Source organism: Accipiter gentilis, chromosome 11, assembly GCF_929443795.1.
Source record: "Accipiter gentilis chromosome 11, bAccGen1.1, whole genome shotgun sequence".
Classification (NCBI taxonomy): domain Eukaryota; kingdom Metazoa; phylum Chordata; class Aves; order Accipitriformes; family Accipitridae; genus Astur; species Astur gentilis.
Genome location: NC_064890.1, coordinates 451480 through 477185, shown reverse-complemented (window position 1 = coordinate 477185; position 25706 = coordinate 451480). Strand labels below are relative to the sequence as shown.

Sequence of the window (25706 nt, the reverse complement as noted above, 5' to 3'; positions counted from 1 at the left end):
CTGTCTACACAGTGTTCCTGTGCAGACCTATAGTATACAATAACAGAAAATATCTGCCTATGACAAATACCACCTGTAAGTAGAACACCGTCGTAGTATTTTTCAGCTGTAGGTGAAAACATTACAAGATGACATTTCATCTCCAATTTCAGTTGAATGCAAACATATCATTTTTCATTAATCTCCAGTTGCACATTCAATTCAAAGAGATGCCACCAGTTTGCTTAAAAAAAAGGTTTAAAGCAACTAGATCAAGTGATTTTAAACTGAGGACAATAACTATACAAATCACAAGCCATTGGAGTTTCATCCAGTGCTTCCCCCCTCTAACCACAACTCCTGGCTGAACCAGCACTTTCAGCTGTAACTTTCAGCTACTAAAATTGAAAACAAGAGAAAATATGTATGAATGTGAGTTATTCAGGTTGTTAATCAAGTAATTGCACATGTGTACCTTGAATGCATTATGCCACAGGTAGCAGTCTGGATACAGCACAGCCAAAGCAGAGGAGGAGCAAGCTCCCTGCACCTTGGGCAGAGGGGTTTCTTCCTAACAGTAAGCAGAAGGTTGAGAAAGCACTGTCATGCACAGCAAGTATTTCTCCCCAATTACTTATTCCTGCTGCTCTTTCTTTGTCCTCACATCATATTGGGGCTACAGTCTGTATCACTACACACAGTCAAGAATACTTTGTAAATGCAATGATTTCCTCTCATTCTCCCGCTGCTCCCCAGTTGCCACCCTATGTTAAATATTGAGGATTGCCTTCCTCTTTTCTACATGCCAAAACTATCACTCAGGCTTGGGTCTAATTTTAGAATAACAGTAACTTCTCAAGCATTTTTTTTTTACACCCTTAAAATGTACCTGCAGGAAGCAACTGTGAATTTTTTCTTTTAATCCCTTTCAAAGACAGTTAATCTTTCCTAGAATATCTTCCAGCAATCCTGCAGCACTGAAACATGAACAATGGCAAATTGGGCTGCAGCAGTTTAAGACGTGGCTCTTCTCTGCCCTCTCACCGAAGCAGAGTCAGGGGAAGGGGAACATGTGCTGCACTTCAGCTGCCTCAGTGCAGCTTAAAACCACTCCCAAAAGCAGCTTAAATGAAGATACCAGGTTTTGCGCTGAAGAGGCTGTGACGATGCCTTATCTTCCTGTTGGCTCTGCTGTGAGGATGGCACCACAAAGCACAGAATATTTTACAGTGCAGCCAGTGTTATTTGAAGTCCATTAACGATTTAACTCTGCAGAAGAACATTCCTCCAACCAGGGAAGTCCATCTGGCCTCAGGGAGCTCGTCCCATGCACTACCTGCATGCAAGGGAACTACTCTGTTCAGAATTCAGCACAGGACAAGCGTGCAACACCTGCACAGACAAAGCATGAGGGGACCCTGGTGTAACCGGGCTGCAAACCCCCAGTGCCTCCAGCAAACCTAGCACTGATGTTAGAAATACAAATGGGCTAATGGCAGAAGGGAAATGTTTCCCTCCTAACATGGACAACTTGGATGACAAGTCCCAGAGAGCAGCTGCTGCGTGTCCTGGGAAAAGAAAGAACAGCACATGCTAGAAAGAGAAACTGAGATTAAGCACAGGTATTGTGGTGGTGGCCCAGATGAACTGAGCAAACGTGCATCATCCTTCTCATCTACAACACACATATATCCCCTTCTGAACCACTAGAATTTAAACCTCAGGCAGGGTTATATGACTTCTCTCCTTTAAAAGAAATAGTTCATGAGCAAGAGGAGACCTCTGCTTTCGGGAAAATCTAGCAGGCTGCAGATAAGGCTATTACTTTTCCTGTGTTGAATAGGATCATGGATAATGACCCACAAATCATTTCTGCAGGGATAACTTTTTCCCCAGGTCAAGAGAGGTAGAAGAAAAGGTTACAGAAACTGAGAAGAGGATGAATCATTTTTATTAGGAATCTATACTGCAGAGTCTTTGAGACAGTAATAATGCATTCACTGCTTCAAAATCAGCAGAATGGTCACAAACTGCCTTCAGATGGGGATGAAGGGAACACTTGTGTTGCACAGGAGTGGATGAAGAAGGCTTTAGCTGCTGAAGGGCTGAATTTCTAAAACCTCAAGGGTTCGGGTGCCCCCCCCCCCTCCACTTGCATACAAGGAAGGAGAATAAATGGTGTTTGTAATTATCCAAGCTGCTGAAGACCTGGCCACACAGAAAGGAGCATTTTGTGTCAGGGCCTATTTGCAATATCCCTGGTAGACTCATCCCTAGAGACACAGTGGATAAAAGAGCATTGCTAATAGCAGTGCTGTTCTGCCTAAAAGGAGAGTAGATTTACTACAGTGATTTTGTAAAGGATGGCTGAGAGTTAAGAATAGGACTTGTGCTCTGCAGCTTTTTCTATCTCTGCTAAATACCAAGCACTGGAAACAACATCATTTATTTATGCCTTCTCTTGAAATCTTAGTTGGATACCTGCCCACAGTCCCATCAATTTACTGATAAACCTGAAAGCTCTGGGTTAAAAATTCAGTACAGAAGTATTCCCAACCAAGGAAAGACTAAGGTTTTCAAAGTATCTGGGAGAGAGGAGGCTTGACTTGGCAGCAAAGTGGCCTTTTCTCTCTCCATGAAGAGTACCCTTGCAGGTCTTTAAAGGAGATTCAGAGCAGTAGGCAAGAAAACTCTAAGACCTTTTGGGAAGAGGGTGTTTCGTCCCCGTGTTTGTAACCTCTTTAGTTTCAGGTTTTACCAGATTCCCTGGTTGATGGGCCAGGCAGGCATCTCCTGGCAAAGATGAAGAGGAGCACTGTTTCAGGAGGACGTGGAACAAGGATGTTCAAAACGTCCCTGAGAAGCTGAAGAAGACCAAAGCCAAAAAACAAAACCACAAGATCCAAAAGATTTTGGCTTCCTGGAGATGGTGCAATGAGGGATGGCTCCTGAATAGGGAACATTTATGGAAGTTTGTGGCATTGCTGTCTTCATAAAGTGGAGTGCCAGAGAAAGATTTATTACTGGTAACTGTCTCTGCTTTGGCTGTTACACTTGAATATCGCTATGGGCTGAAGGGATGGAGCAAAGACACTGTTAGTTCAGTATTTAACATTGGCCACATCACCATCTGACCTGGCATTCAGAGAGGCAGAAAACCTCCTTGCCCCACAGGCTTTGGGGGCAAACAGCCTCCCTGTGCTTTGCCAAACCCTCTCAGCTCCATGGGGACATGTTATGAGCTCTTCTGCCTCTGCCTGTAAGGTGACATAGTCTGCGCCTTCGTCCCTAAATGTCTCTGGGCACGCTTCTGCTGAATTCAGTTGGAAAAAGGTGGTTTCCACGATTGCTGGCTGGACAGGAGGCAGGGATGACAACCAGTGATTCTTACCCCCACTGCACGGTGCCGGTCCAGGCTCCCGCTGGCTCTCGGGGCTGTCCCTGCATGCAGGGAGTGCACAGCAGCCTGGTCTGCAAGAGCTCCCCACTTCCCAGAAGAGGAAAAAAACCACATTCATAGCATTACTCCTCATCTCAGAGATGAGGTCACAGCAACGCTGGCTGCCATGCCATGGGGCTTTGCCGTGGGAAGCTTGGGCACATCTGCAGATCTCCCTGGCCAGCTGGAGGGAACACGGGGTCCCAGAGGGTAATTCCCAGGCACCTCTCGATTCACAGATGAGTTTGGATGCAATAACCATATTGAAGGCTTCTGTGCTTCAACAGGAAGGCTTCCCCACAGCCTGCAAGTAAAGCTTTAAGAGCAAGCATAATGAAAAAGGCAGCTCCTACAAACCCAGTCAGGTTCTGTCCAGAACTGTAGGCACAGAAACCAGTTCTTGAACTAAGCTCAGCCTTGGCATAATCAACGTCCAAATCACCAAGGCTCTTCCCCATTCTGGACAAGGATATTAAGTATTAAATTAATGCTCTCCTTTCTCTCTCCACCCTTTCTCTGCTTCCGCAGGGACTGGCAAGGAGATGGTGTCATGCAACAAGACTTCACTGGCTTCATCCTCAGCAGCTCCCTCCATTCCCAGGTTTCCTGTGTCTGGCAAGTCCCAGTGTCCTTCCCAGTTTGGGCAAGCCAACAGCCTCCTCCTTTGACTAACCTCAGCAACTGGACATGCTCATTTTAGCAGAGCTCCTCCATTGGAGACTGAGACCTGGTTAGACCCCTTGAATATAAAACTACTAGACAAAATATTCTTCCATCCATCACCCTTGGCTTAGCTAACACAAAGACAGAGCAAGAAGGACACATAACAATTACATTTTTACTTTACCATTCACCAAAATAAAATGCTATCCTGCACATATGTATATTTATTTTCTCCCAGGACAAGATGGTACAAAAAAGTATCACAACTGACACGCGTCAATCATACTGCTTAACATACTCCCATAACGGGCAGTATGAAAACTTGTAGTGGAAAACAAATAATCTGAGAAAAATAATTTGCTGTCTCTCCGCCCAGTACCCTAAAGTTCAGATAAAAATGCACTGGGGTCTTAACAACAGCAAAAAAGCTTTGATAGGAAACAGGAAGAGGCCTCTAGTTAAACAAGTCAGACACCACAAAGATGCAGTACTTGTACACCATGTACTGCTGCTGGGTTTTTAACACTGAGCATACCACTGTTGGCTTCTTGTAATACTAAGACCTTTATCAGAAGGTAGAGAGGCAAGTATCCTTTCTAATCTTGCTTTTCCTCATGGGTTTGTGCACAGAATTCTAACCTAAGGCTCCATCCATATGTGCTGCAAGCGTACAGATGTTTACTTTAAAAAAAAAAGGGGGGGGGGGGGGGGGGGGAAGCTAAACTAAAGAAAAATAGCCCAAAGATATTTATTTTGATAAAAGAGCTATTTGTTAAGCCTATTCCAAACCAACTTTAAGTTATTCATATTAAAATAACTGTCTACACATCTTTGTGCAGCCTTTAAAATTCATACCATAAATTACATCAGTGCAATTTTACATGGGAACACTCTGAAGGCTTGTTAAAAAATCCTCTTCTAACTGCAGTTGTGCTGGTTGAAGAGGTTGCCTCCCCCAGCCTTCCTCCACTGTTTGTCACTACCCTACGCTTGGAGGGCCTCCATCCCAGCATGCTAGCTCAGCTCTTCACAGAAGTCTTGCCTAACATTTTTCAGTAAAAATGAGCCACTTTTTTTCCCAAAACTTGGGGTAATTGCATAATTAGGTACTTGAGATAACTATTTTATCTTCTTGCAGAGGAACAGAAGGGACGCAAGTTGGAACCAGAAGTCCATGATAAACTCCAGAAACTTTTCCTTGATGGGAATTGCTATGTACCTTCATTGCCTGAGCTCCACCTCATCAGAAAGGCAGTACAACCACATACAATGCCTCCAAATTCAGTGTCTTGGCTATATATCCAAAGAAACCCTACAGGCATTGAAACAATAAACGGAGCTAGAGATGACCACATCATAGCAGGGCCCCTATCCTTTGGACAGTCTATCTGGAAGAGTCCCAGTTTAAGGATTCTGAGGTCCTACCACTATCAGCAAGGCCACTTGCGTTATTTTCCCCCCAAGCACTGCAAAAGTGGCAAGCAACAACAACAGTGACACCCACCAAGCTGCAGCCCCATGAAGAGACCACAGAGAACATTGCTGCTTGCATTTCCCTCAGGGATCAGCAACGCAGTGACAGTGTAGCAGTATCACAACACTGCGCACACATAGCACCAAACTGTACCAGCATGACTGACTGGTGATACTGTTATGAGACCACACGGTCCATAACGCTGTTCTCACACTCTGCTGCGTAGGGTCCCTGCCTCTTCCTCATCTTTCATCCATCAACTCAGGAAATTCTAGTTTAGTAAACAAGTCCATTGAAAATGGGACTGCCAAAGAGAAGTTTCATAGGGTGTATGGTTTCTTCTTTTCAGGCATGGATCTATTCCAGCTGCACGAAGAGCTATGCCAAGCTGGATGCACCATGCTTTCCTTTCTAAGAGGGGAAGAACCAGTCCTGCATATGAAAGATATGGATCAGAAGGACACTTTGCACCATTGTGCAACATCTGAAATATGAACACTTACGGGAGGACAGCTGGACCGCTAGACTCAGGAGCCAGCCCTCGAGGCAGCCCAAGGAGAAGGATCTGCAGGGAGGGAACAGGGGAGACAGAGAAAGCAGGAGAGCAGAGCATCAAGACGGGCAACAGAACAGGAGTATCAACCATGATCAGCACCTCTGCGAGGAACCTGGCTAGGAGGAGCAAGCAGTTACTACACAAACACCCATGTCCAAAACAAAGCAAAATGGGTACATCAAAGAGGGATGGAGAAGGTAGTTTGAGACAGTTCTCTTTCCTAGTCTAACTCTGTATTCATTACTGTTATGGCCAGAAGTGAAATGTTTTTTTTTAAAAAAAGTCAAATATATTTTACTTTCTATGATCTCTATTTGCTTTCAGTAAGACCCACACCGAGCCTGCCAGGTCCACGCTGATGTCTTGGACTCCTTTGCATGAAGTGCCCAGTCCAGGTGACCGACTCCAGGCCAGCTGCCAAAACATGTCTGGGTGCCCTTCACCACAAACTGGAAGTCTGGCCAAGGGAATGGGAACCATCCAGCAGCACTTGTATTTACATGTCTGAACACGGAAGATGAGCAGAGCCCACAATTTTCCTTTAGTGCTAGACAAAACTGTGAAATTAAAGGGCAGAAATTTGCTAGTAAGGGCGCACAAGGACATGGAAGGAAAGCTGAAGGACAGAAAAGCCCACATGCTTATCCCAAAGATCCCTTCAGTCGTACAAGCAAGAGAAGACAGCAGGCAAAAAACACTGGGACTCACCAGCCACATGATGGGAACAAAACTGAGAACGTTGGGTTTAGAGAACACCATCCCGTTCTGGAGGATTCTTAGGGAACCGCACTCCACTGAGAGGTGAGATAATGATCTTGGCTGAGAAATAGGTGGAGTGATTCGGAAGATGTTAAACTAAGAACACAAGCAAAATGATTCCAAAGAGGGACACACAGCACAAATGCAGCGTGTCAGAAGTAATCAAACCCATTTGACAAAGACTGTGAGGAAGATTTATATTTTTTTAATTCCTCTTTGCTCATTCCAAAATGCTAGGGGGCTGGATGACAAGAAAAAGGATGTGGACTGCTTTTACTGGTAATATGAACTGTGATATAATTGTCAGTACTGAAATCTACAGACAATTACACCATTTTAGAATATTAAGGATGCCTCCTTGTTACAAGAATGAGAAAGTACTGAGTGGGCAAGGAGGACCAGGGAAAGAGTTTACATTAAAATCCCATCATCTATCATACGGCCACTGATTATTCAGAACAGGACTTTCAATGCATGTGGATTAGCGTCTGAAGTAATAAGTTAAAAGGTCCTTCATAAGATTTTGTTGCAGACTACTAACTAAAAAAAAAAAAAAAAAAATGCATTAACTTCTAAGTGTTTGTCTCCAAGTTGTATAAATTAACATTTGCACTATCAGGGCAACTTCAACTTGAAGGAAAATGCTGGGTGTCCCATCCAACAAGCAATAAAATTTCATTTCATTTTCTAAAAAGGAGAAAACTGATCACTTTTGTATAGATACTGTTTCACTCCAACACAAGGGAATGCTACTTTGGACCTCAACGTAATGAAAAAAAATCTGCTAAATACCTAACTACTCTCTAGTCAACTAGGGATGACGTGGAAAGAAGGAAGTCCCAACTAGTCAGGTGAATGTTTGATGCTTCCTAAGGGAATCAAGCAAGGGAAATTACATTAGGTAATCGATCATAGGAAATGTGGGAGGTTTAAAATTAAAAAGTAAAAGGCAACGGGGAAGCGTTCAAGAACAATTTCTGTGTGACTCAGAACTACAACCCCATAAATCAAAGAGAACCGCTGCCATGTGCCTCTCCCAGGTCAGCAGTGAAGTGATGGCAGCAGTCACAGAGACAACTCTAACAACAGGATGTGATGAAACAGATAGTGGTCAATATGAACCAAAAATTAGAAAGTGAAGAATAATAACAAGAACAAATGACATAGGAGTACAGAAATCCACATTTGGCCTGGCAAAGGACTATCAGAGAGAGGTTTTGCTGCTGTTGTTTAAATTTGATAATACCACAGTGACTTCCAAGCCCCTGTGCAAGCCAGTCAGTCACTAGGCAAATGATAGTGTATAATTGCTAATAAATACAGAGAGCAAAATGACAAATCATTTATTTTTTACGTTGCTGCTATGGAAATACATTTTCCTCTCCATTACCAAATATGGATTTTTGGCATGAGCTACCCAAGTTTGAATAAATTGTTTATATCTGGTGAGTGTTGTATGTCACCCTCCTTATCTTCTCCCTGAAGATCTTCTTGGTCCCAAAAAAGTTAAAGTTTAATAAATTTTGAAACATTGGGACGTTCAAAAAGACCAGTAGAAAAGCTGTCAGGCCAGTGTTCAAAAAGGGTCAAGTAAAACGATCCATGAAACTACAAGTCAGAAAAATAACACTGATCCTGGGAAAATGCTGGGAAAATTGATTTGGAATTTAATTGACACAGCATTAAAGAATACCTACATTATTAATATTGCCCAATCAACCTTTACAGTAAACAGGTCTTCCTACTCAAACGTAATTCCTTTCCTTGGTAAATTACAAGTCTGACTGATGCAGATAGCTGCATTGATGTAGGACTCACGCTTGGCTGAGTCCTACATGACATTAAAAATGAGTGGTATAAAATGTCAGTCAGGCATGTTCCAAATGAACAAAAATCCAGCTGAAGAGCAGCAGTCAGAGTGGTCACTGGGGAACGTGGCCAATCACGTGGGTGTTGAAGAGGCTCTTCAGGGTGTTGGACTTGACTCTATTCTAGAGCCTCATCAATTATCCTGAAGTAAATGCAAATCTCTGATCAGATTTGTAGATGCCATAAGGATTGGAAGAGTGCTAGAAGCAATTGGGGATGGGCAATCCCAGCACCAGAACAACAGACATGGAAACCTGGCAGGACGCACTTGAGTTGTGACACATCGGGGAGGAGACGTGCTGCCGTGGGTGGCTGCAGCAGCTGCACCCTGTGGTCATGGCTCGGCGAAATGCTCCCACCTGGGGGGACAAGCCGGGCCTCCCCAGCCACGCTGCTGCGGTTGGCGGCCCCGGGGGGGAGCAGCACACTCCTGCCATGCTCTTCCATCATCCACCCCAGCTGCCTGGGAAGTCAACAGGAAGGAAAACAACCTCCACCAAACAAACAAAGCTCAAAAGCAAGGAACCGCTTAGTGGTTCCACTTCATTCAGCCGACATGGGCCAAGCAACCCCAGGTTAAGGCAGGGGTAGTACACAACACAGGAGGAGGAACAGGAAAGGAAACCCCCCCGACCCCTCCGTCTAGCAGGCTGTAACGTGGGGTCCCATCCCAGAGACGTGCGATCACCCTCACCCTCCCAAGCACGCCCCCGGGAGGCCGGAGAGCAGGGACCTGCAGGAAGAGCTGTGCCTGCCCGTGACAAGTGGCGCAGGCAGACAGCAGGCCGTCTGGTACCCGCATTCTTAAAAACCTCTCAAAAATGGAGTACTGACATATAAGTCACAAAATGACAGGAAAGCTGGAGAAAATACCTTCAAATGAAAGACTGGAGGAGTTTGGCCTCTCTTTAATTAAGGAAAGGAAGATTGAATGTTGACTTGATTACCATGTGTATAAATACCTTCATGTGAAGACATACCAGGTACTAAAGTGCTTTTTAATCTAGAAGATAAAGTATAACGACAGCTGGAAGCTGAAGCACACAGATTTAAATGAGATACTAATTTTAAACAGTGAGGGTGATTAACCAAATAACGAAGGAAAGGCACGGATCTTCTGTTCCCTGAATCAAGATTGATGACTTTCTGGAAAACATGTTTAAGCTTTGCTTAGTGAACACACACACACACAGAGGGTGAAGAGCACCCTGCAAGATACAGGAGGCCAGGTCAGATGGTACAATACCTCTATCTGGTCTTAAATTCCAGGAACCTATGTATACCAAACAGCAGTTTTATGTCATTCTTTCACGTTCATGAAACAGATTGTAACACAGGCAGTAATGAAGTGTTTTTGCACAAGAATTAGGACTCCAGAAGTGAGGTGTCCAAGACTCCCTCTGCTCCAACAGTCTATTTTCACATCTCAAAGCACCCACTCTGGTTTTGCCCTCAGTTCTGAACCAGAGCCAAACAACTATTTGGGTCAGGTGTTTTTCCTTCTTCCCCTCTATATTTAACGCAGCCTTTTCAGTACTCAAGAGCCTGCTCCTATAAACCTCTACCTTTCTGTGAAATAACATCTGGGTTCAAACCATATCAGATCCAAAACTCTCACAGCATCTTTTCAAGCAGCACGCTGCACTCTGAAATATAATATACTCTGGAAAGCTGAATCAGCTTTAGAAGAGTGGAGGACTTTCTTTATAATGGAAGATCCCTCAAAATATTTGTAAAGTCTTGGGCAAAAATGAAAACCACATGGAGCTGAGCTGTTTGGACATGCTACACGGCAGACAGTGATCCCACTTGCATGCTATCAGCTATTTTTCATGTGAGCAGTTGTTCATCAGGTCACTCTGGCAGGTTCAGGGAGAGTGGCTACACCAGCAAATTAAACAGTATAAAAATTCCCAGGTGCTGTTCAGATGGTTCTCGCCAGAGTTTGGCTGCACCAGCTTTCACCTTCCCAGTTCAGGAGCTGGCAGAAGCCGTTCCCAAAGAGCAGTTCGGATGCAGCCATGTTATCTGAGAGGATAAGAGACGTTAATAGTGTGAATGACACCACACTCTGCCACCTGATCGTGGTGCTGAAAAGTAGTCTGGACATACTACATTTCAGAAGTAGCCAGTGTTTCAGAAACAACCTGAAAAACCATCCAACTGAACCAGAAACACAGAAAATTAATCATCAGATTGGGGTCTGCTTATGGGTTGGAAACGTGCCCATGAATCACACAGCGAAGTCCAACTCTATAATAAATACTAATAAGCTGCATTACTTTAAAACAGGAACAGCAAAAGCAGTAACTCCTCTCTCAGAACAAGACTACGAGACTTCACAGCAGGGGAAATGCGGAGAGGTCCCCCCTCACTGCCCCATCAGTAAGGAAAATGTGCTGGAATCTGATTCTCAGTTCTTACAGCCAGGAGCCTGCAGACAACCCAACAGCCAGCACTCCAGCGACCAGACTTCTCTAGGGTCAATTTTGCCCACATAGATAGGAAAAAGAAAAAAAAAAAAAGAAAAAAAAAATCAAGGAAACCAGAGGCCAAGATTTTATTTTCTTGACCCCCAAAATACTTCTTAAACCTTCTGACTGCTTCATGAAGAGATCCTCGGGCAGCCGTTTGCATTTGCCCAACCTGCCAGTCCCAGAGACAGCTTCATCCTCCCCAGAATCCCACTGAAAGATGCATGGCCCCAGAGCTCTCTCATTTTATACTGTATTCCCAGACTCTCTATCTTTACACACACAAACACATACCACCTTCTCCCAAGAGCCTTCTGTAACTTCATGCTTCCAAGACCCAAGTGTCATAAGAAGATACGCTACTGAGAAATTCAGCTTACATCCCTCCGTTCCAAACCTTACATTTCAGACAATATATCATTTGCTACACCCCCTCAAAAACAACCACTCCCCCAGATTCCCACTGTGTCCCCTGGACACTTTCTCCCCGAACTGTGCTCTGTCATCCTCCCCTCTCTGGAGAAGCCAGTCTCACCTCCAGTATCCGGATCATGAAAGTTGGGGTCCAGTCCCTTCTCCAGCAGTCTGCAGACCTTCTCTGCGTTTAGCATCTGCACATACTCCATGAACTTCTTCAGATTTGCCTGCAGCCATGACACCCCAGGAAAACACACAATACACAGTGTTAACACCCCAATATGAAGAAAGAAGGCACCAGAGGAATACACCCATTCGGGAGACCCAAGGCAACCATCAAGAATAATGGGGCAGCACCCACCAGAAGTCATGGCACATGAGGGTATGCCGCAAATCTACAGGGAACATGGTCCTTCCATCCCTCTCCTCAAGACTGGGACTGCCGGATCACCCCACGGGAGCCATCAGGGGCTGCCGGCCACCACCCTCTGCCCCCACTGCAGATCCCCTGCTAAGGCACTTTCTGTTTGTACATGCCGTGAGGGCAGGCACACATGTTGCACACGCTTGCGACACAGGCACATCAGCAGACATGTAACTTAATGCATTTGTCAACAATTCAACATGGTGGTAGCCAGGGAAGGGGCTGTGCCAGCTGAGCAGCATCCCAGCAACAGTGAACCGTACTGCCCAGGGTTTCATCCGTGTCTCACTGCAACACCATGTACATTGTGTTGTGTCGCAAAGTCATTTTAAGGGTGTATCACCCATCTATCTGCCTGCTGAACTTAAAATACTTCGGGGGAAAGATCAGGCTACTCAAACACCAACCATTATTGTATGGTGCAGTGGATACAGCTGCCACACTGTCTGCTGTCAACTTGCGCTTTATTCTTGGTGTAATTTTCTGTCTTTGGCCAAAGACTAAATCTTGTTCTCCTGAGGGGACTGAGTGCCCAAAAGACTCTCCTTTAAATCCCCCTGGTTGTTTGTGGGTTGTAGTTTTTTCCCTTTTTTCTCTTTTGGACAGCTATACTTGATGAACACCTTATTTTATTAAATTTCTAGACTCTAGAAATTGCAACTCTGCCAGGCAGGCAGGCAACACTTGGACAGACTACAGTGTGAAAACACCCATCTCATACACATTTCCAGTCCAGATTTTCAGACCTTTGATTGCAGGTTGGTTGGGTTTTTTGGAGTTTATTTTAATCAAACCTTGCAGTAGCCACCTTTAGAAAAGGCACTCTAGAAAGTGTCTGACACAGCAGAAATACTGTGCAATTAGCTGAGGGAAGTCTTTGGGAAAAGCTCTAACCAACCGGTCAAGCTGCAGCCAACAGTCAGGGAACTGCTCTTGTGCCTGTGAACCACTGCACAGCTGGCTGAACACATCTGAGCAAAGCAGATTTTTCATCCAGTGAAAAAACTCAAGTTTCAACATTTTCCCCTAATTCGATATAGAAAAATTTTATCTTTTATGAAGTAAAATGAATTCCAAAGTGCTTCCCTTCAAATTTCATTTTGAAGATTTTCAGTTGGAAAATAGAAAAAAAAAAACAAACTGGAAATACCAAACAGCATGCAGAAACATGTCCAATTCTTTTCAAAGACTTCCTAAACAAAATTTCATCACATATTATTTTGCATATTATTTTGATTTTGTCATAATTTAATTTTCTAGGGGGGGGAACTGAACACTTTCAGAACCAATTCTACAGAGGAGCCTGCAAATCCCAAAACTTGGGACCCACAAGTTCATCTGTACTATTTCTCTGACATGTTGTGGAGACCGTGGTAAGAAGTCAGACAGAAAATATCACCAAGATGAAACTTTCCAAGGATGAGACAAATTAATGCTGGGCTGAGAACCTGATTTAAACCAAATTCAGTCTCTGTGTGGTTAGTCTGCAGAACCAAGACTAAAACATATAGCACATTTTTTCCTAAGATCAGCACCATTGAGCCATGCCATAAACAAGCCAGGTGACGTATTTAAAATTATATAGCCATTTTAGTGCACTACCCCCTGCAACGTTACTCCATCTCAGCAGAGCTAATTAGCTCAGGCAAAACCCTACAGTAACGCAGCTCCACTGCACCCATGCTGGTACTTGACCTGCTCACTCTGGCTGTCTGCAGCCATACATGGATGCACGCAGAGATGCCAACGCCACAGGAACGCACAAGATAATGCACAAAGCCACAAACACGCAATTCAGTCACAAGGTTCACTCCCCTCAGTGCCCCAGGAACAACAGTGCAGTAAGGCAAGAGCCAAGGAGAGCAGGGATTCAGTGGGGACAGTGGATGCCACAGCTGATCTCTGGGTGTGGAGCACAGCCCTTCTCCCTGTTCTGACCACCCTGCCCATCCCCGGGTGCTCCCTCACATCCCTCAAGACTGCATCAGCCCAGGCAGGCCTGTCAGGACAGACCCAACGCAACCACGGGACAGTGCACACAAACAAGGAGAAACCACTCCGAGAGTCAAAAAAAAAGGCTTAGGTCACCTGCACCAGGAGGTGCTGAAAATGTCTATGCGCAGTATAAGCAATCCCCACAGCACTAATGCTCTTATCATGAGCACGGCAAAAGGGCAACTGGCATCAACTGCAGCAGAGTTCAGCACTGCCTTTTTGGGTGGCAAGACATTCCCCCGACCCTCGCTGCTCCATGTTACTTCTCACCCAGATCCCCTCTTGCCTCACGAGTAACTGAAAGCAAAATCCACCTCCTGCTTCAGTATCCCTTCAGCTAATGCAGAAGTACAGAAACACTGAAGGAAATCACAGCTGCCTGCCAGCAATAGCACAGACGGGACTTGACAACTCCAGCAACCGCCTCCAGGATGCCATCCCAAAATGCCTCTTCCCAACCATCACCCGATTGCGCAGATTTAACCCTGTTCCTTCCACTCCCGTTTGTCCATATGCCTCTTCTCCTCCCAGCAGCCGTTCAGCAGACCATGCTAACCTAACCCAACAGATGATGCTCCATGCATGGCCCCACTAAACCCCTGTGGCCAAGAACGGCACTGCCAGTCCCACCAAGAACCGCACCAGAGGTTGCAGGGCACATGGAGGCATGAGCCAAGGAAGGGACCCCCCACCACGTCGCCCATCATCTTGACGCTAGCAGCCTCTGCCCATGCAGGCCACTGCACCAGCAGCTTTCCTGGGGCCTCCAGGGACAGAGGCACTTGTGTACGCCCCCTGCAAAGGCAAACACCGTACCTCTACGTATGTGATAGCAGCTCATGGTAGTTTCACTTTTATGCTGCTACCAGACATGTTAGAGGCACTAACCTGAAGTTCTGCTCCTGAGGTTCTTCCAGCAGCTCTCATTTACAGCCCCAGAAATGCATCCTACCCAAACCATCAGTGCCCAGCAGCAGTATGCTCGTTTACGTTTCCAGTTTTGTAGGTGCTCAGGAATTGAAAACATTTTTTGACCATAGGAAGTTGATGCAGTATGTCAACTTCTAATGGTACTTTTTATATTTAGAAAGGAAACTGAAGAGAAAGCACATGAGAAAAAAGAGGATGCAGAGAGAGGCATCCTCAATTCTGGGATCTGCATTCTCCTGCTGTAGATGCTTGTTCATGATCACGGTCCTGTGCATCACGCAGGCTTTAACGGGTCTACGCATGGATTTTCCCTTTGGGGGAAATCAATTACCACCCTGCATTTCCCGATGAAGAACAAAGAAGGTTCATCTATCCAAGGTCTCAGACCAAATCCACAGCCATGCTTCAGAAATCATTCATAAAGTCCAAAGACTTAGCCAGTTGATTTATACATCGAAAAAATATTATTTTTCCATCAGTTTGTAGCTGCCTATCTGCTCTGCAGCGTGCTCCAGATGGGCAGCTCAGTGCCCATGTTAAGAGGTTGCTGCAATTCACAAACTACTATGGAGAGAGGGTAGGACACCGGCACAGTGATTTCTGATCCTCCCTGGAACAGTTCTGTTCCTCTGGTTTGGTCCCAGACCTCAGGGAATAAAGAAAATGCCAAAGAAAGCTGAGACTATAAATAATGAAAAAGACCATTCACCAGATGCGTAATGTTACAGTGTTACAGGAATCCCATGCCCAGGATTTAGGTGACAGTCTTGCTCAACTTACAAACAAACCTGAATTAAGGCATAAGGGAAGAGACCAAAAAAAGGGGAAAATATAAAGATCGCAACCGCGATGGTGTCTCTGATCAGACTTACAGCCCAACCTTACTAAGAGCTGTGTTTGTACAGCAGAGGCAGCGAGCTGTGGCAGTAGACATGGGCGAGCAGTCAGGAGCAGGGTCACCGTACGCATTTTACTGCCGAAAGATGGTGGGTTTGGAGCTGCACGTTTGGGTAACATGGCAGCAACCAGAGCGACCACCGCAACTCAACTGCGGGCACTGGGAGCAGCAGCGTGTATGAGCAGAGCAGTTCCAATGCCTCCCATTATCAAACAGTTTTACCAACAGAGGTATATAATTTGCTCAATTAAGCTGTTTTCCAGAATAAAGTTTCTTTCAAGTTCAGTATTTCTATGACCACAGAGAAAGACCATCATTTCTATGCACAAATTCCGGGGAGGCAGTCTGCTACTTCCCAGATAGCTCTATGGCACTACAACAATAGCCAGATTTGGGAAATAACAGAAATTGGATTAGGTAAAAGAAGAAGAAATTGCTAATTGAAACATCCTGGTCACTACTCACTTGAAACCATTGCCTCAAGATCTCTTCCTTGGAGGCCTATCGCGCATCTTGCCTTTGCAGCCCAATAACCAGAGAACTAAACCCCCCATCAAGCTCCCTTATTCACTCCCAGCACCTCCTGGGCGTCCTCCAGGGTTCCTGGAGAGAAGCTGCAGCAGGTCTGGGGGGCCACTGTGGAGGAACCCCAGCTCTGCCAAGGCATCTGCCAACAGGCAGGGTAAGCAGTCCCCCCTCGACAGCCCATGGACATCTGCCCGCAGCCCCCAGGTGCTGTTTCAGCTGGTTTTGTGAAAGCAGCCCATTCCCAGCAAGCCGGTGCACCCAGACCTGAGGCACCCAACATTTGAACCACCACCAAAGCATGGCACAGGACCAACCAAAGAGTTTTAACTGAAATCAGAGCAGTGCTGCACGGTGCAGCCAAAGCCGCGTGGCAATCCCCACCCGTGGCACAGCCGGCCCCTTGCAGAGGGGACGCAGGAGCTCTCGGCAAGCTGTTCCCCACCCAGCTGTGACCACGGTCATCGCAGCAGCCCCGGGCGCTGAAGCACACAGAGCAGTGCCAAGCCAACAACAATTTGATCCTGGCTTTAATGTTTCCACTTAAGTAAGATTTCAGTTACACTAAACGTACCTCCCGTTTAAGAATGCACCTGTGTAACCTGAGTTTGCAGCATAACAGCTGATATGGACATCTGTATTTACAAGCATTTATAGAAATGTATTGGTTAAATGGCCCTTCTGCCAATAGTCATGAATTCAAGCGTGCTTTTTTCATTCAGAACCAGAAGCAAAACATACTTAGCTTTTGAAATCAACTCAAACACTACAAATATGTCGCAGCCTTGTCCCTTGCTGGGTACATTATATCCACTTTTCACAATGAAGCAAATGCTGGTATTTACATTCTTCCATGTCAGTTTTTCAGCTTATGCTGCATAGAAAAGCCTTCCTATCTGATTGTTTTCCATTTCAATTTAGCTAGAAACACAGAATATTTTCCTTATTATTTGGACTGATTCACTCAAAGCTGAAAGGAGATTTGAGAACTGAGCAAGTAAGGAAGCTTGTTTTCCTCCTCCAGTCTATGAATAAAACCCTGGTGGGAAAGGAATGAGATCTCATTATTCTAAGAACTTGAGGGATTTGGGGCCAGGTTTTCAAATGTATTAAGGTGACTAGACATGAAAAGAGAGAGCAAATGTCAGACTCCCACTGAAATCAAGGGGAGCTAAGCAGATGCCTAAACCGCTTAGGCAATTCTGAAATCTCACTAGATACTTGCTTATTTTCTGGCACTTAAATTCCTTTGAGAATCTGTGATGAGAACCACTCATACAAACCAAATCTTCCTTTGTTTAAAAGATCAGTCAGCTTTAAATACAAAAGATATGTACTGATAAATTTACTTTTCATCTTCTGTGTCCAGTACATTCAAGCAACATTTACTTAAGTGATAAAGACACAACTTAAAATTTTATTTTGCTTTAATTTTAATTGAATTTCAGCTTTCATCCAAATGCAGTTTGATACAAATCAAAAGAATAAAAAATAATCAGACGCCAGTTAAAGCATGGCATCCCATTTCCTATATGCAAAAATTAAAACCAAAATGTATTTATATAAAGCTATCTAACTGCTTAAACAAACATTCATAATGGATATTCCCATGAGCAAAAGCACCATATTTAGTGTGAAGATTATGGCGATTTGCAAATCGATACGTTTGAATGGCTATAGTAACGAGAGCAAAGCAAGATTTCTCTCGGGAGGATAAAACCCCAAGACCCAATAAAATCTCATGCAAATAAAATTTAAGCTCAGAGTAAGACTCCACACCTTGCTTTTTTAGGGGCCTTTTAAGTCTCCCATTTCCCAGGTGCCTTTGTGCAAACAGCAGCAGGTGGCACAGCCTGGGCAGTGGTCAGGGCCCAGGGGCTGTGGGCAGGCAGGACCCCCCTCACCCCTGCACCAACGAGGGCTTTAAGGGAACTGCAACAGAGCTGAGTTCACACCTCCTCTATCTCCCGCCTGCTACCTGGAAACCCTTTGGGAAGCAATCCCTGTCTTTGGGATCTTCTTTCTTGTGGGTGAGGCTGCACTGCTCCCTGGGGAGGACGATCCTTGTAAGGAGAGACAGGAACCAAAGCCTGGGTCTGCCCGTACCCTTTGGGCTACTGCCCGAACTGCAGCTCTGGTGCTGCAGCTCGGTTCCGAAAAGACCTGCTTCAGCAGGTGACTCCTGAGCAAGTTTGAGGCACTTTTGTTTGTTTACGAGAGTGAGAAGGAGGTTCACACCAGGCGAGCGCCTGGGGACAGGGCACAGCTCCAGCCACCCAGCTGGCAGCCGCTGTGCCGCAGTCCATTATCCTCTGCTAGCTCCAAACCGCAAGAAAAATCAACACCCTCCAGAAAAGAAAAGCTCATTGAGAGGAAACTGGTGCGAGGGAACAAGCTTCTCTCTTGAATCAAAATGAAAGAAAATAAATGAGATATTCTTCTTGCAGAGAAATTATTCTGTCACTCACTATTCACCGCAGGCTGGGTGCTGGGGGAAGCCAACCGCAGGCACCCGGCTTGGGTGCTCTGCAAGAGCGGAAAGACAACGCATCCCCTTCACACCAAGCACACGTTGATGTTTCCAGCAATTTCAGTATCAAGAAAAGACTAATATTTTCTCAGGGTCCAGTTTCTTCCAAACAGCAGCTGCAATTAAGACAAACCATCCACTTTCCAGAGCGTGGCAGCTGCCACGGGGTCACAGGCCCTGGAAGAGGCTGGAGAAGACCAACCTCCTCCCTCACACTGGCTGCGTGACGAGTTCTCACACAGGCCGTTAGACACCTCACTGATTCCCATAGAAACGTTAAATAATTGATTTCATGACACACCACATTTAACCGCTCTCTCGGAGGCTGGCCCAGCACACCTCCACACCCACCTGGAGCACCCCCAGTGCAAGCAGGACAGGGCCCTGCAGCGGCCCACGCGCAGAGGAGGCCAAGCCCTAGCAGAGGAGCAGGGGCAGCCCTGCCATCCTGACGGTAGTGCCCCCCCCCAGTGGGGACACCTCCACTGCACAGGACGCTGCCGGGATGTACCGGCTTTGGCCGGGAGAGCGCTGCATTTTTTCACAGGAGCTGGTACGGGGCTGGTTTGGATTTGTGCTGAAAGCAGCATTGGTAACAGGGGGATATGTTAGTTATGGCTGAGAGGGGCTTGCACAGAGTCAAGGGCCGTTCTGCTCCTCACCCTGCCCCACCAGGGAGCAGGCTGGGGCTGAACCAGGAGCTGGGAGCGGACGCAGCTGGGACAGCTGACCCCAACTGACCCAAGAGATATCCCAGACCATAGGATGTCGTGCTCAGCAATAAAAGCTGGGGGAAGGAGGAAGAAAGGGGGAGGTTTGGAGTGATGGTGTTTGTCTTCCCAGGTCACCGTCACATGTGACGGAGCCCTGCTGTCCTGGGGATGGTTGAACACCTGCCTAGGAATGGAAATGGGAAGCGGTGAACAAATTCCTCATTTTCCTTTGTGTGCGCAGACAGCTTTTGCTTTACCTGTTAAACTCTCTTTATCTCAGCTCACCAGTTTTTTCACTTTTACCCTTCTGATTCTCTCCACAGACACACTGAAATCTGGGTCAGCTGTTACCAGAGGAGGATGGTGGACCGGATGGGCTGTGGTCACCCAGGGCAGCCTTCGCATGCTCTCAGCCCTTAGATCCTGCCGTCCTGCCTTCTGTTCGTTAGTTTGTCTGGGTAGAGAAGGAGAAGTCAGAGACAAGCGAGATGTCTCCTGCAGCAGAGAGGTAGGACAGGCCTCGTTTGTACCCAGCTTTGATAAGCCAGTTGACGAGGTCCAATGTGTTTCTTGCTGTAGAGGGGGGCCCCAGGATGCAGATGGCACTGATGGCAGTGCAAAACAGCAAACAGCAAGACACCACGCTGTTCCCCATCCTCAGGTCTTGAATCCTTGCCTCAGCATTGATCACCTTCAGCCACTACTAACACAAAATCCTCCTCCAGCCCGGGCAAGCGTAAGCCCTCCATCCCGAAGGCAGGTGCAGCTGCCCGTCACGTGCTGCCTCTGCCAGCGCACGCTGCACCAGCACACACAGTCACTCCCACATCTAGCTCCAGTGGCCCACCTCTTCCCAAGGTCCTTCACAAGCCTGTGCCTGCTCCTTTCTGCTGTCTCCTCCCGGCATTGCTGTGGCCATGGCATTCGCTTCCCTCACCCAGGTACACGTCAGGCGAAGACATCCCCCGCATCCAGCTGCACCGCAGAGCAGTGCCACTGTCCCCGCCACGCTACAACCACCCCTCTCGCACACTAACCCCAGCAGGAAGGATGGTGACAGTCACACCACGGAGGTGCTGTGGGTGTTTCCCACCAAGCTGACACTTTCTTGTTGTCCCTGCCTGCACCCATCCCAGCCCCATGCCAGGGCTGCCGTTCTTATGTAACTGTACAGTTTGCAGCGCAAGAGGATCGCCATCTGTGGCCAGCGCTTCTGGCTCTACACTTGTGTCAGTCATCTACAACAGTAATGGCATACGTGCTCCTAATAATTACTTTAAGTGTGTTGCTTCTTTCCCCTTCAAGGTGGTAATATCCCAAGTCTCCTGGTAGCACAATGCCCTTCGTGGACATTTTGGTAAATGCCAAGATTTTTCTGCACAGATTTTCGTTTATAAGCACAATAGGATTGCCCTTTTCTAACATGCATTTTTTTGCACTCCCATTTCTAAATGGTCTACTGCAATTCAGTGGGAAAAATATCTATAAGAAATGTCACTGCCTGCAGATCCCAAGAGGCGCAAGGGACTGAGGCTGATTGACTGATTTTACCAAGTCACTTTGTTATTGCTAGCAATACAAGAAAACAGTTCCCCCACTTCTTAGAACAAGTCCAGTGGCACTCAAAAAAAGGAGTTATTTTCTTGTCTTTCTTTTTTAATGGCAGTTAAGAATCATGTTTCAAGGTCATTAAAAGATTCAAGCAGTGTATCCTGCCACTGAAAGTCATCCACTCTAAACTCTGAACATTTTCACACTTTGCTCTCACTCAGATGAGACCATTAGCCACAGGCCTAAAGATTTCACACCACAGCCTCAGGAGCGGTCCCACCATCCTGTTAGACCTAAAGCTAATCTTTCACAGCCCTTCAAATTACCGCATCTCAGAAAGAAATGTATTTCACTGCCCGAGGAATTAGGCATCACTACAAATAACAGGGAAGCCTCGCGCCTTGAGTGCCACGTACAGTCTGCACCACACCTCAGAGGCATCATCTCCATGCATCTGCTTTCCCAGAAGAAAACACCAAGCCCTAAATGCAGACAGAAGCAGAAACCCCCACAGCAGCTGACCTGATGCATAAGCCTGTACAAGCCTGCAGTGGTAGAGGAGCCAGCCGTTCCCCAAGTCAGCCCAGAGACACCTCCTCACTGCGTGTTCAACGTAGGGAATGAACACACACACAAACACACACCCCCTCCGCCCCGGTCCTGCCCTGCAGCCAGCCCACACAGCATCCCTCCGTGGGGTTGGTGGCACGGCAGGAGGACCGTCCCCCTGCGGTCCCTTGCCCAGCAGTGCCTGGCACAGCTGTGATGGAGGCAGCACAGAGTATGGGGCAGAAGCAGGCAGTACCGTGCTCTTCGCTCGGGGTCTGCAGTCCCCAGCAGATTGCTGGTTTTCTCTCTGCTCAGCCCGCTGCCGTCCCAGAGAGGAGCCCATGTCCCTCTGCTCTCTGTCCTCCTCTCACCCTCAAGCCAGCTGCTGGTAGGCTGCACACGCACACTCTGCTCTCACCCTCTCCCAGTGAAACAGCGTCGATCTGTGCTGGGCGGGTAAGTCACGCTGCTGCCGGCTGTCAGTGCCGGCATCGCTTCAACGAGTGGCTGGCATGAGCACGTCTCCCGCTCGCACCCCTCCTGGCGCTAGCCCATGCGGCTGCCTCCACTGCCTCCCTCGCACCACAGCCCTGCAGGAGCAGCCCTGGGGCAGGACAAGGGCTCCTCTTCTGCCCCTACAACCACCGCGGCCCACGGTGCCCATGGGCTCTGGGAAAACACCAGCCAAAGGAAACGCCCATCAGCATCCTCTTGATGGACGCAAAAGGGAGCAGAGATGCGGGATCTCACTCAAATGCTGTATTTTATCAGCAAAGGATGGTTTAAAACTAAAGAAACAACATGAAGGAAATTTGTTCTTTAAGTAGAAATTAAAGCATGGAGATTAAGTGAATATTTAATAAAGTGCATTTATGGCTGCTACACACTTGTAGGGGAAGTCCTCAGATGCTGCCACTCGGGTCTCCCTGTGGCAGGCACCTCCGGCCTTCCCTCCAGCAGGCATGGTCTCTCACTGGCAAGGCTCAGGAGGACCACGATTCACACTTCCTGGTGCCAGAAGAATGCTGAGAGCTTTCCAGATTTGCTGCCTGAATATTCTTATGCCACCAGACAGAAGCCTCATGTCTTTAATCTTCACAAGTCAAACCTGAACCCTAACAGCATTTTTGTTTCTTGTTTCTGCGGCTCTGCAAACAGAAGAGAGAGGACCTGCTTCTTCCCATGAAGAGGATTTTCACATTTGGGGTAGGTCAAGCCCTTTGGGAGAAGGTTTTCTTCTCTTCTGTTTTACATCTGCGGCTCCACCTAGCCCAGCTCTTGCTGTTGTACCTGTAAAATTTACAACCCTTGCCTGCCTGTCACTTGCAGAGCAGATATGACCAGAAGCAAAGCACCACCCTGCAGACCAGCAGCAGGAGCCACGCATGGGTGCCCAGCGGTGATGCAGGCTGCCAGGAGGCCGAGGAGGAGGCACAGTGCCCGGGTGCGCCTCCGCGGTTGCCTGGTCCTGGGCACCTCCTGCGCGTGTCTGGGAGCCGCCGGCTGACGGGCGAGAACGGCCGAGCAGCTGAGAAGGGTCAAGGCAGACAACGGCACATGCCTCGTCAGAGGGCAAAAGGAAACCAGTCAAGAGACTGCCCAGCCCTCGGCAAGAAGCAGTTGCTCTGCACGGGGGGGTTCTGAGGGAGCTCATGATACACAGCAACAAGGCAGGTTAGCAGGGAGCCCTGGGGTCGTGGCCAGTCCCACATCCTTTCTGAAGAAGAACCCCAAAGCCTCTCTGCACAGCCTTCCCCAGCACAGTACCCTCCACACACAGGCCATCCCCGTGAGCCTCTCCACACCACCGCTCCCTGCCCCAGCCCTTCCCCATGGACTCTCCTAGAAAATTAGTTTGATGGGGGCTGTAGGTGTCCTCGTGCCACCCAGCAGTTCAAATGCTGCCCAGTGCGTTAGTGCAGTTCCCATGTGCCACTAGCCCCGGCCTCCCAAGAACCATCCAAATCCCCACGGGGCCACATACCATCTGAAGGCACACTTATCAGTGGCAGCAGAAATCTTCTGATGGTTCCAGACCTCATCACAATTACTGTTCTTAATTTCTTAGGCAAGAAGTGACATCATGGGACCACCGCAGCTGTCCAGTGGAAGACCAGTGCAAGAGGGCATCCAGCCAACACGTGCCTCAAGGCCTGCTCACCGTTAGTATCCCTGACCCCACAGCTGTGCCAACTGTGGCATCCCTGGCCACAGAGCCTGGTGGTTTTGGTGGGGCGTCTTTCCTCCCAGGAAACACCCATTCATGCAAAAGCACCATTCCTGCCACACTCCCTGTTCTCCAAACACCCAGACAGTCTGTTCAGTGCCTGCACCGTTAATCTTGACACATGCCTTGATCACTGCCCACGACACGTGGGGACTTCAGTAGACCACAAGTGCTTTCCACTTCACATGTGGATCCTACCAGCAAAAGCCTGACCCAAACACATGGGTTAAAGCCAGAGACAAAACAACGAGCCCGCATGCCAGGCAGAGGCGTGCTGCAGCCTCTCACTGGGGGAAGGGAAGGCGTGCTGTTCAATGTGTACCATTGTGCTCTCCAGGCATTTAGTGACTCCTCCATGCCAGAGAATAAAGCTTCTCTTCAAGCGGCCCAGCATGTGTTCCTCTGCCTCACCACCCCATGCAAAGCTGACCCCACACTCTCCCGCAGAGCCTTATCCAACCACACACCTGCCTACGAGCACACGTAAGCAGTACAAGTCTATCCCTGTGTGGGCACCCCACCATGGCTCGATGGGGTCCTTCAGCTTGCACCCCCACCTAAACCACCCCAGGCTTCGGCAAGCACCATCCATTTCTCGTGAGTGCTTTGCAGTCTGGCAAGCAGGAAAGACTGAAACATCCCAAAACCTGGTATCCTCTCTGTGATAAGCCACCATCAATGCTGAACATGCTACTAGGGCTTTGAGCTTGCCAGCTAGACTCCAGCCTTACCTTTGTATGGAGCTTGGCAAACTGCTTGTCATCCAGCAAAGTCTGGGTGTACACACGCCTTTTGTACCGGAACTGCAAGAAGGAAGAACATCAGATATGAGATGAACAAAACCCACTCAGCATCAAACTGCTCTCGAGCAGCTCCAGTAAACATCTGCTTGCATGAAGACATTCAGTCTAGATCTGAAAACAACAACAGTTGTAGAATATACTGTTCTCCTTCATAATTTGCTCTAATAGTTAATTGCTTTCCTCACTAAAGAAATTCAGACCATTTTTTATAGGAATCTGTCTGGTTTCAGCTTCCAGATGGTGTTGGCTTTGTTCTGCTTCTTCCCAATTAATTAGGGACCTCTCTAACAACAGAAAGGTTTTCCCCAGGATGGTTCTTATACAGGTGGTCTAGAGCCAACTTCCCTGTAAGCAGACTGAGCTCTAAATCTTTATTGAGGGATCTTCTCTTTTGTTCTTAGATCATTTCTGCTGCTCTTTTCTGTGCCGTGCCTCTCTCCAATGTCCTTTCTCAAGTACTGTTGTCCACACACTGCTCCAATACCAACCACTTCCACCCCAGCCACTCCTAAAACCAACTCACTACTTGCTAGGGTACACGCTGAAGTTTTACAGGGTCACACTGTGCCACAGCATCACACAGGGAATTGCTGTTAGGCTTCTTAACCAAAAGGCTCAAAAATTTTCTTCAGAAACTTTGTTTTCCACAATGGGAGACCTTCCTTTGAAGCAGTCCTTGTGCCTGTATGTTTGTCATTTGGCTGACTGTTTTGGGTTTGTGTGGCACAGGGTTTTTTTGGTAGCGGGGTGGGGGGGCCACAGGGCTGGCTCCTGTGAGAAGCTGCTGGAAGCTCCCCCAGCTCCAAGCCGGACCCACCTCTGGCCCAGGCCGAGCCACTTAGCAACGATGATAGCGTCTCTGGGAGAAGAGATTTCAGAAGGGGAACCTGCAGCGAGTAGGGGGATTGGACCCCTCTGCAGATACCGAGGT

The 25706-nt window shown here is 47.3% G+C and overlaps 1 protein-coding gene across 15 annotated transcripts in view; it reads right to left on the bottom strand.

The window, feature by feature from the left end:
• The window catches only part of SHANK3 (SH3 and multiple ankyrin repeat domains 3), a 383319-nt gene that overhangs the window by 290950 nt on the left and 66663 nt on the right, over positions 1–25706 (bottom strand). For all 15 annotated transcript variants that reach the window (XM_049813564.1, XM_049813569.1, XM_049813570.1 and 12 more), the window contains 2 exons: positions 24704–24775; positions 11749–11857 (listed from right to left, as the gene is read on the bottom strand). In XM_049813564.1, the coding sequence (XP_049669521.1) occupies positions 11749–11857; positions 24704–24775 (181 nt within the window). The remainder of the gene's footprint in view (positions 1–11748; positions 11858–24703; positions 24776–25706) is intronic.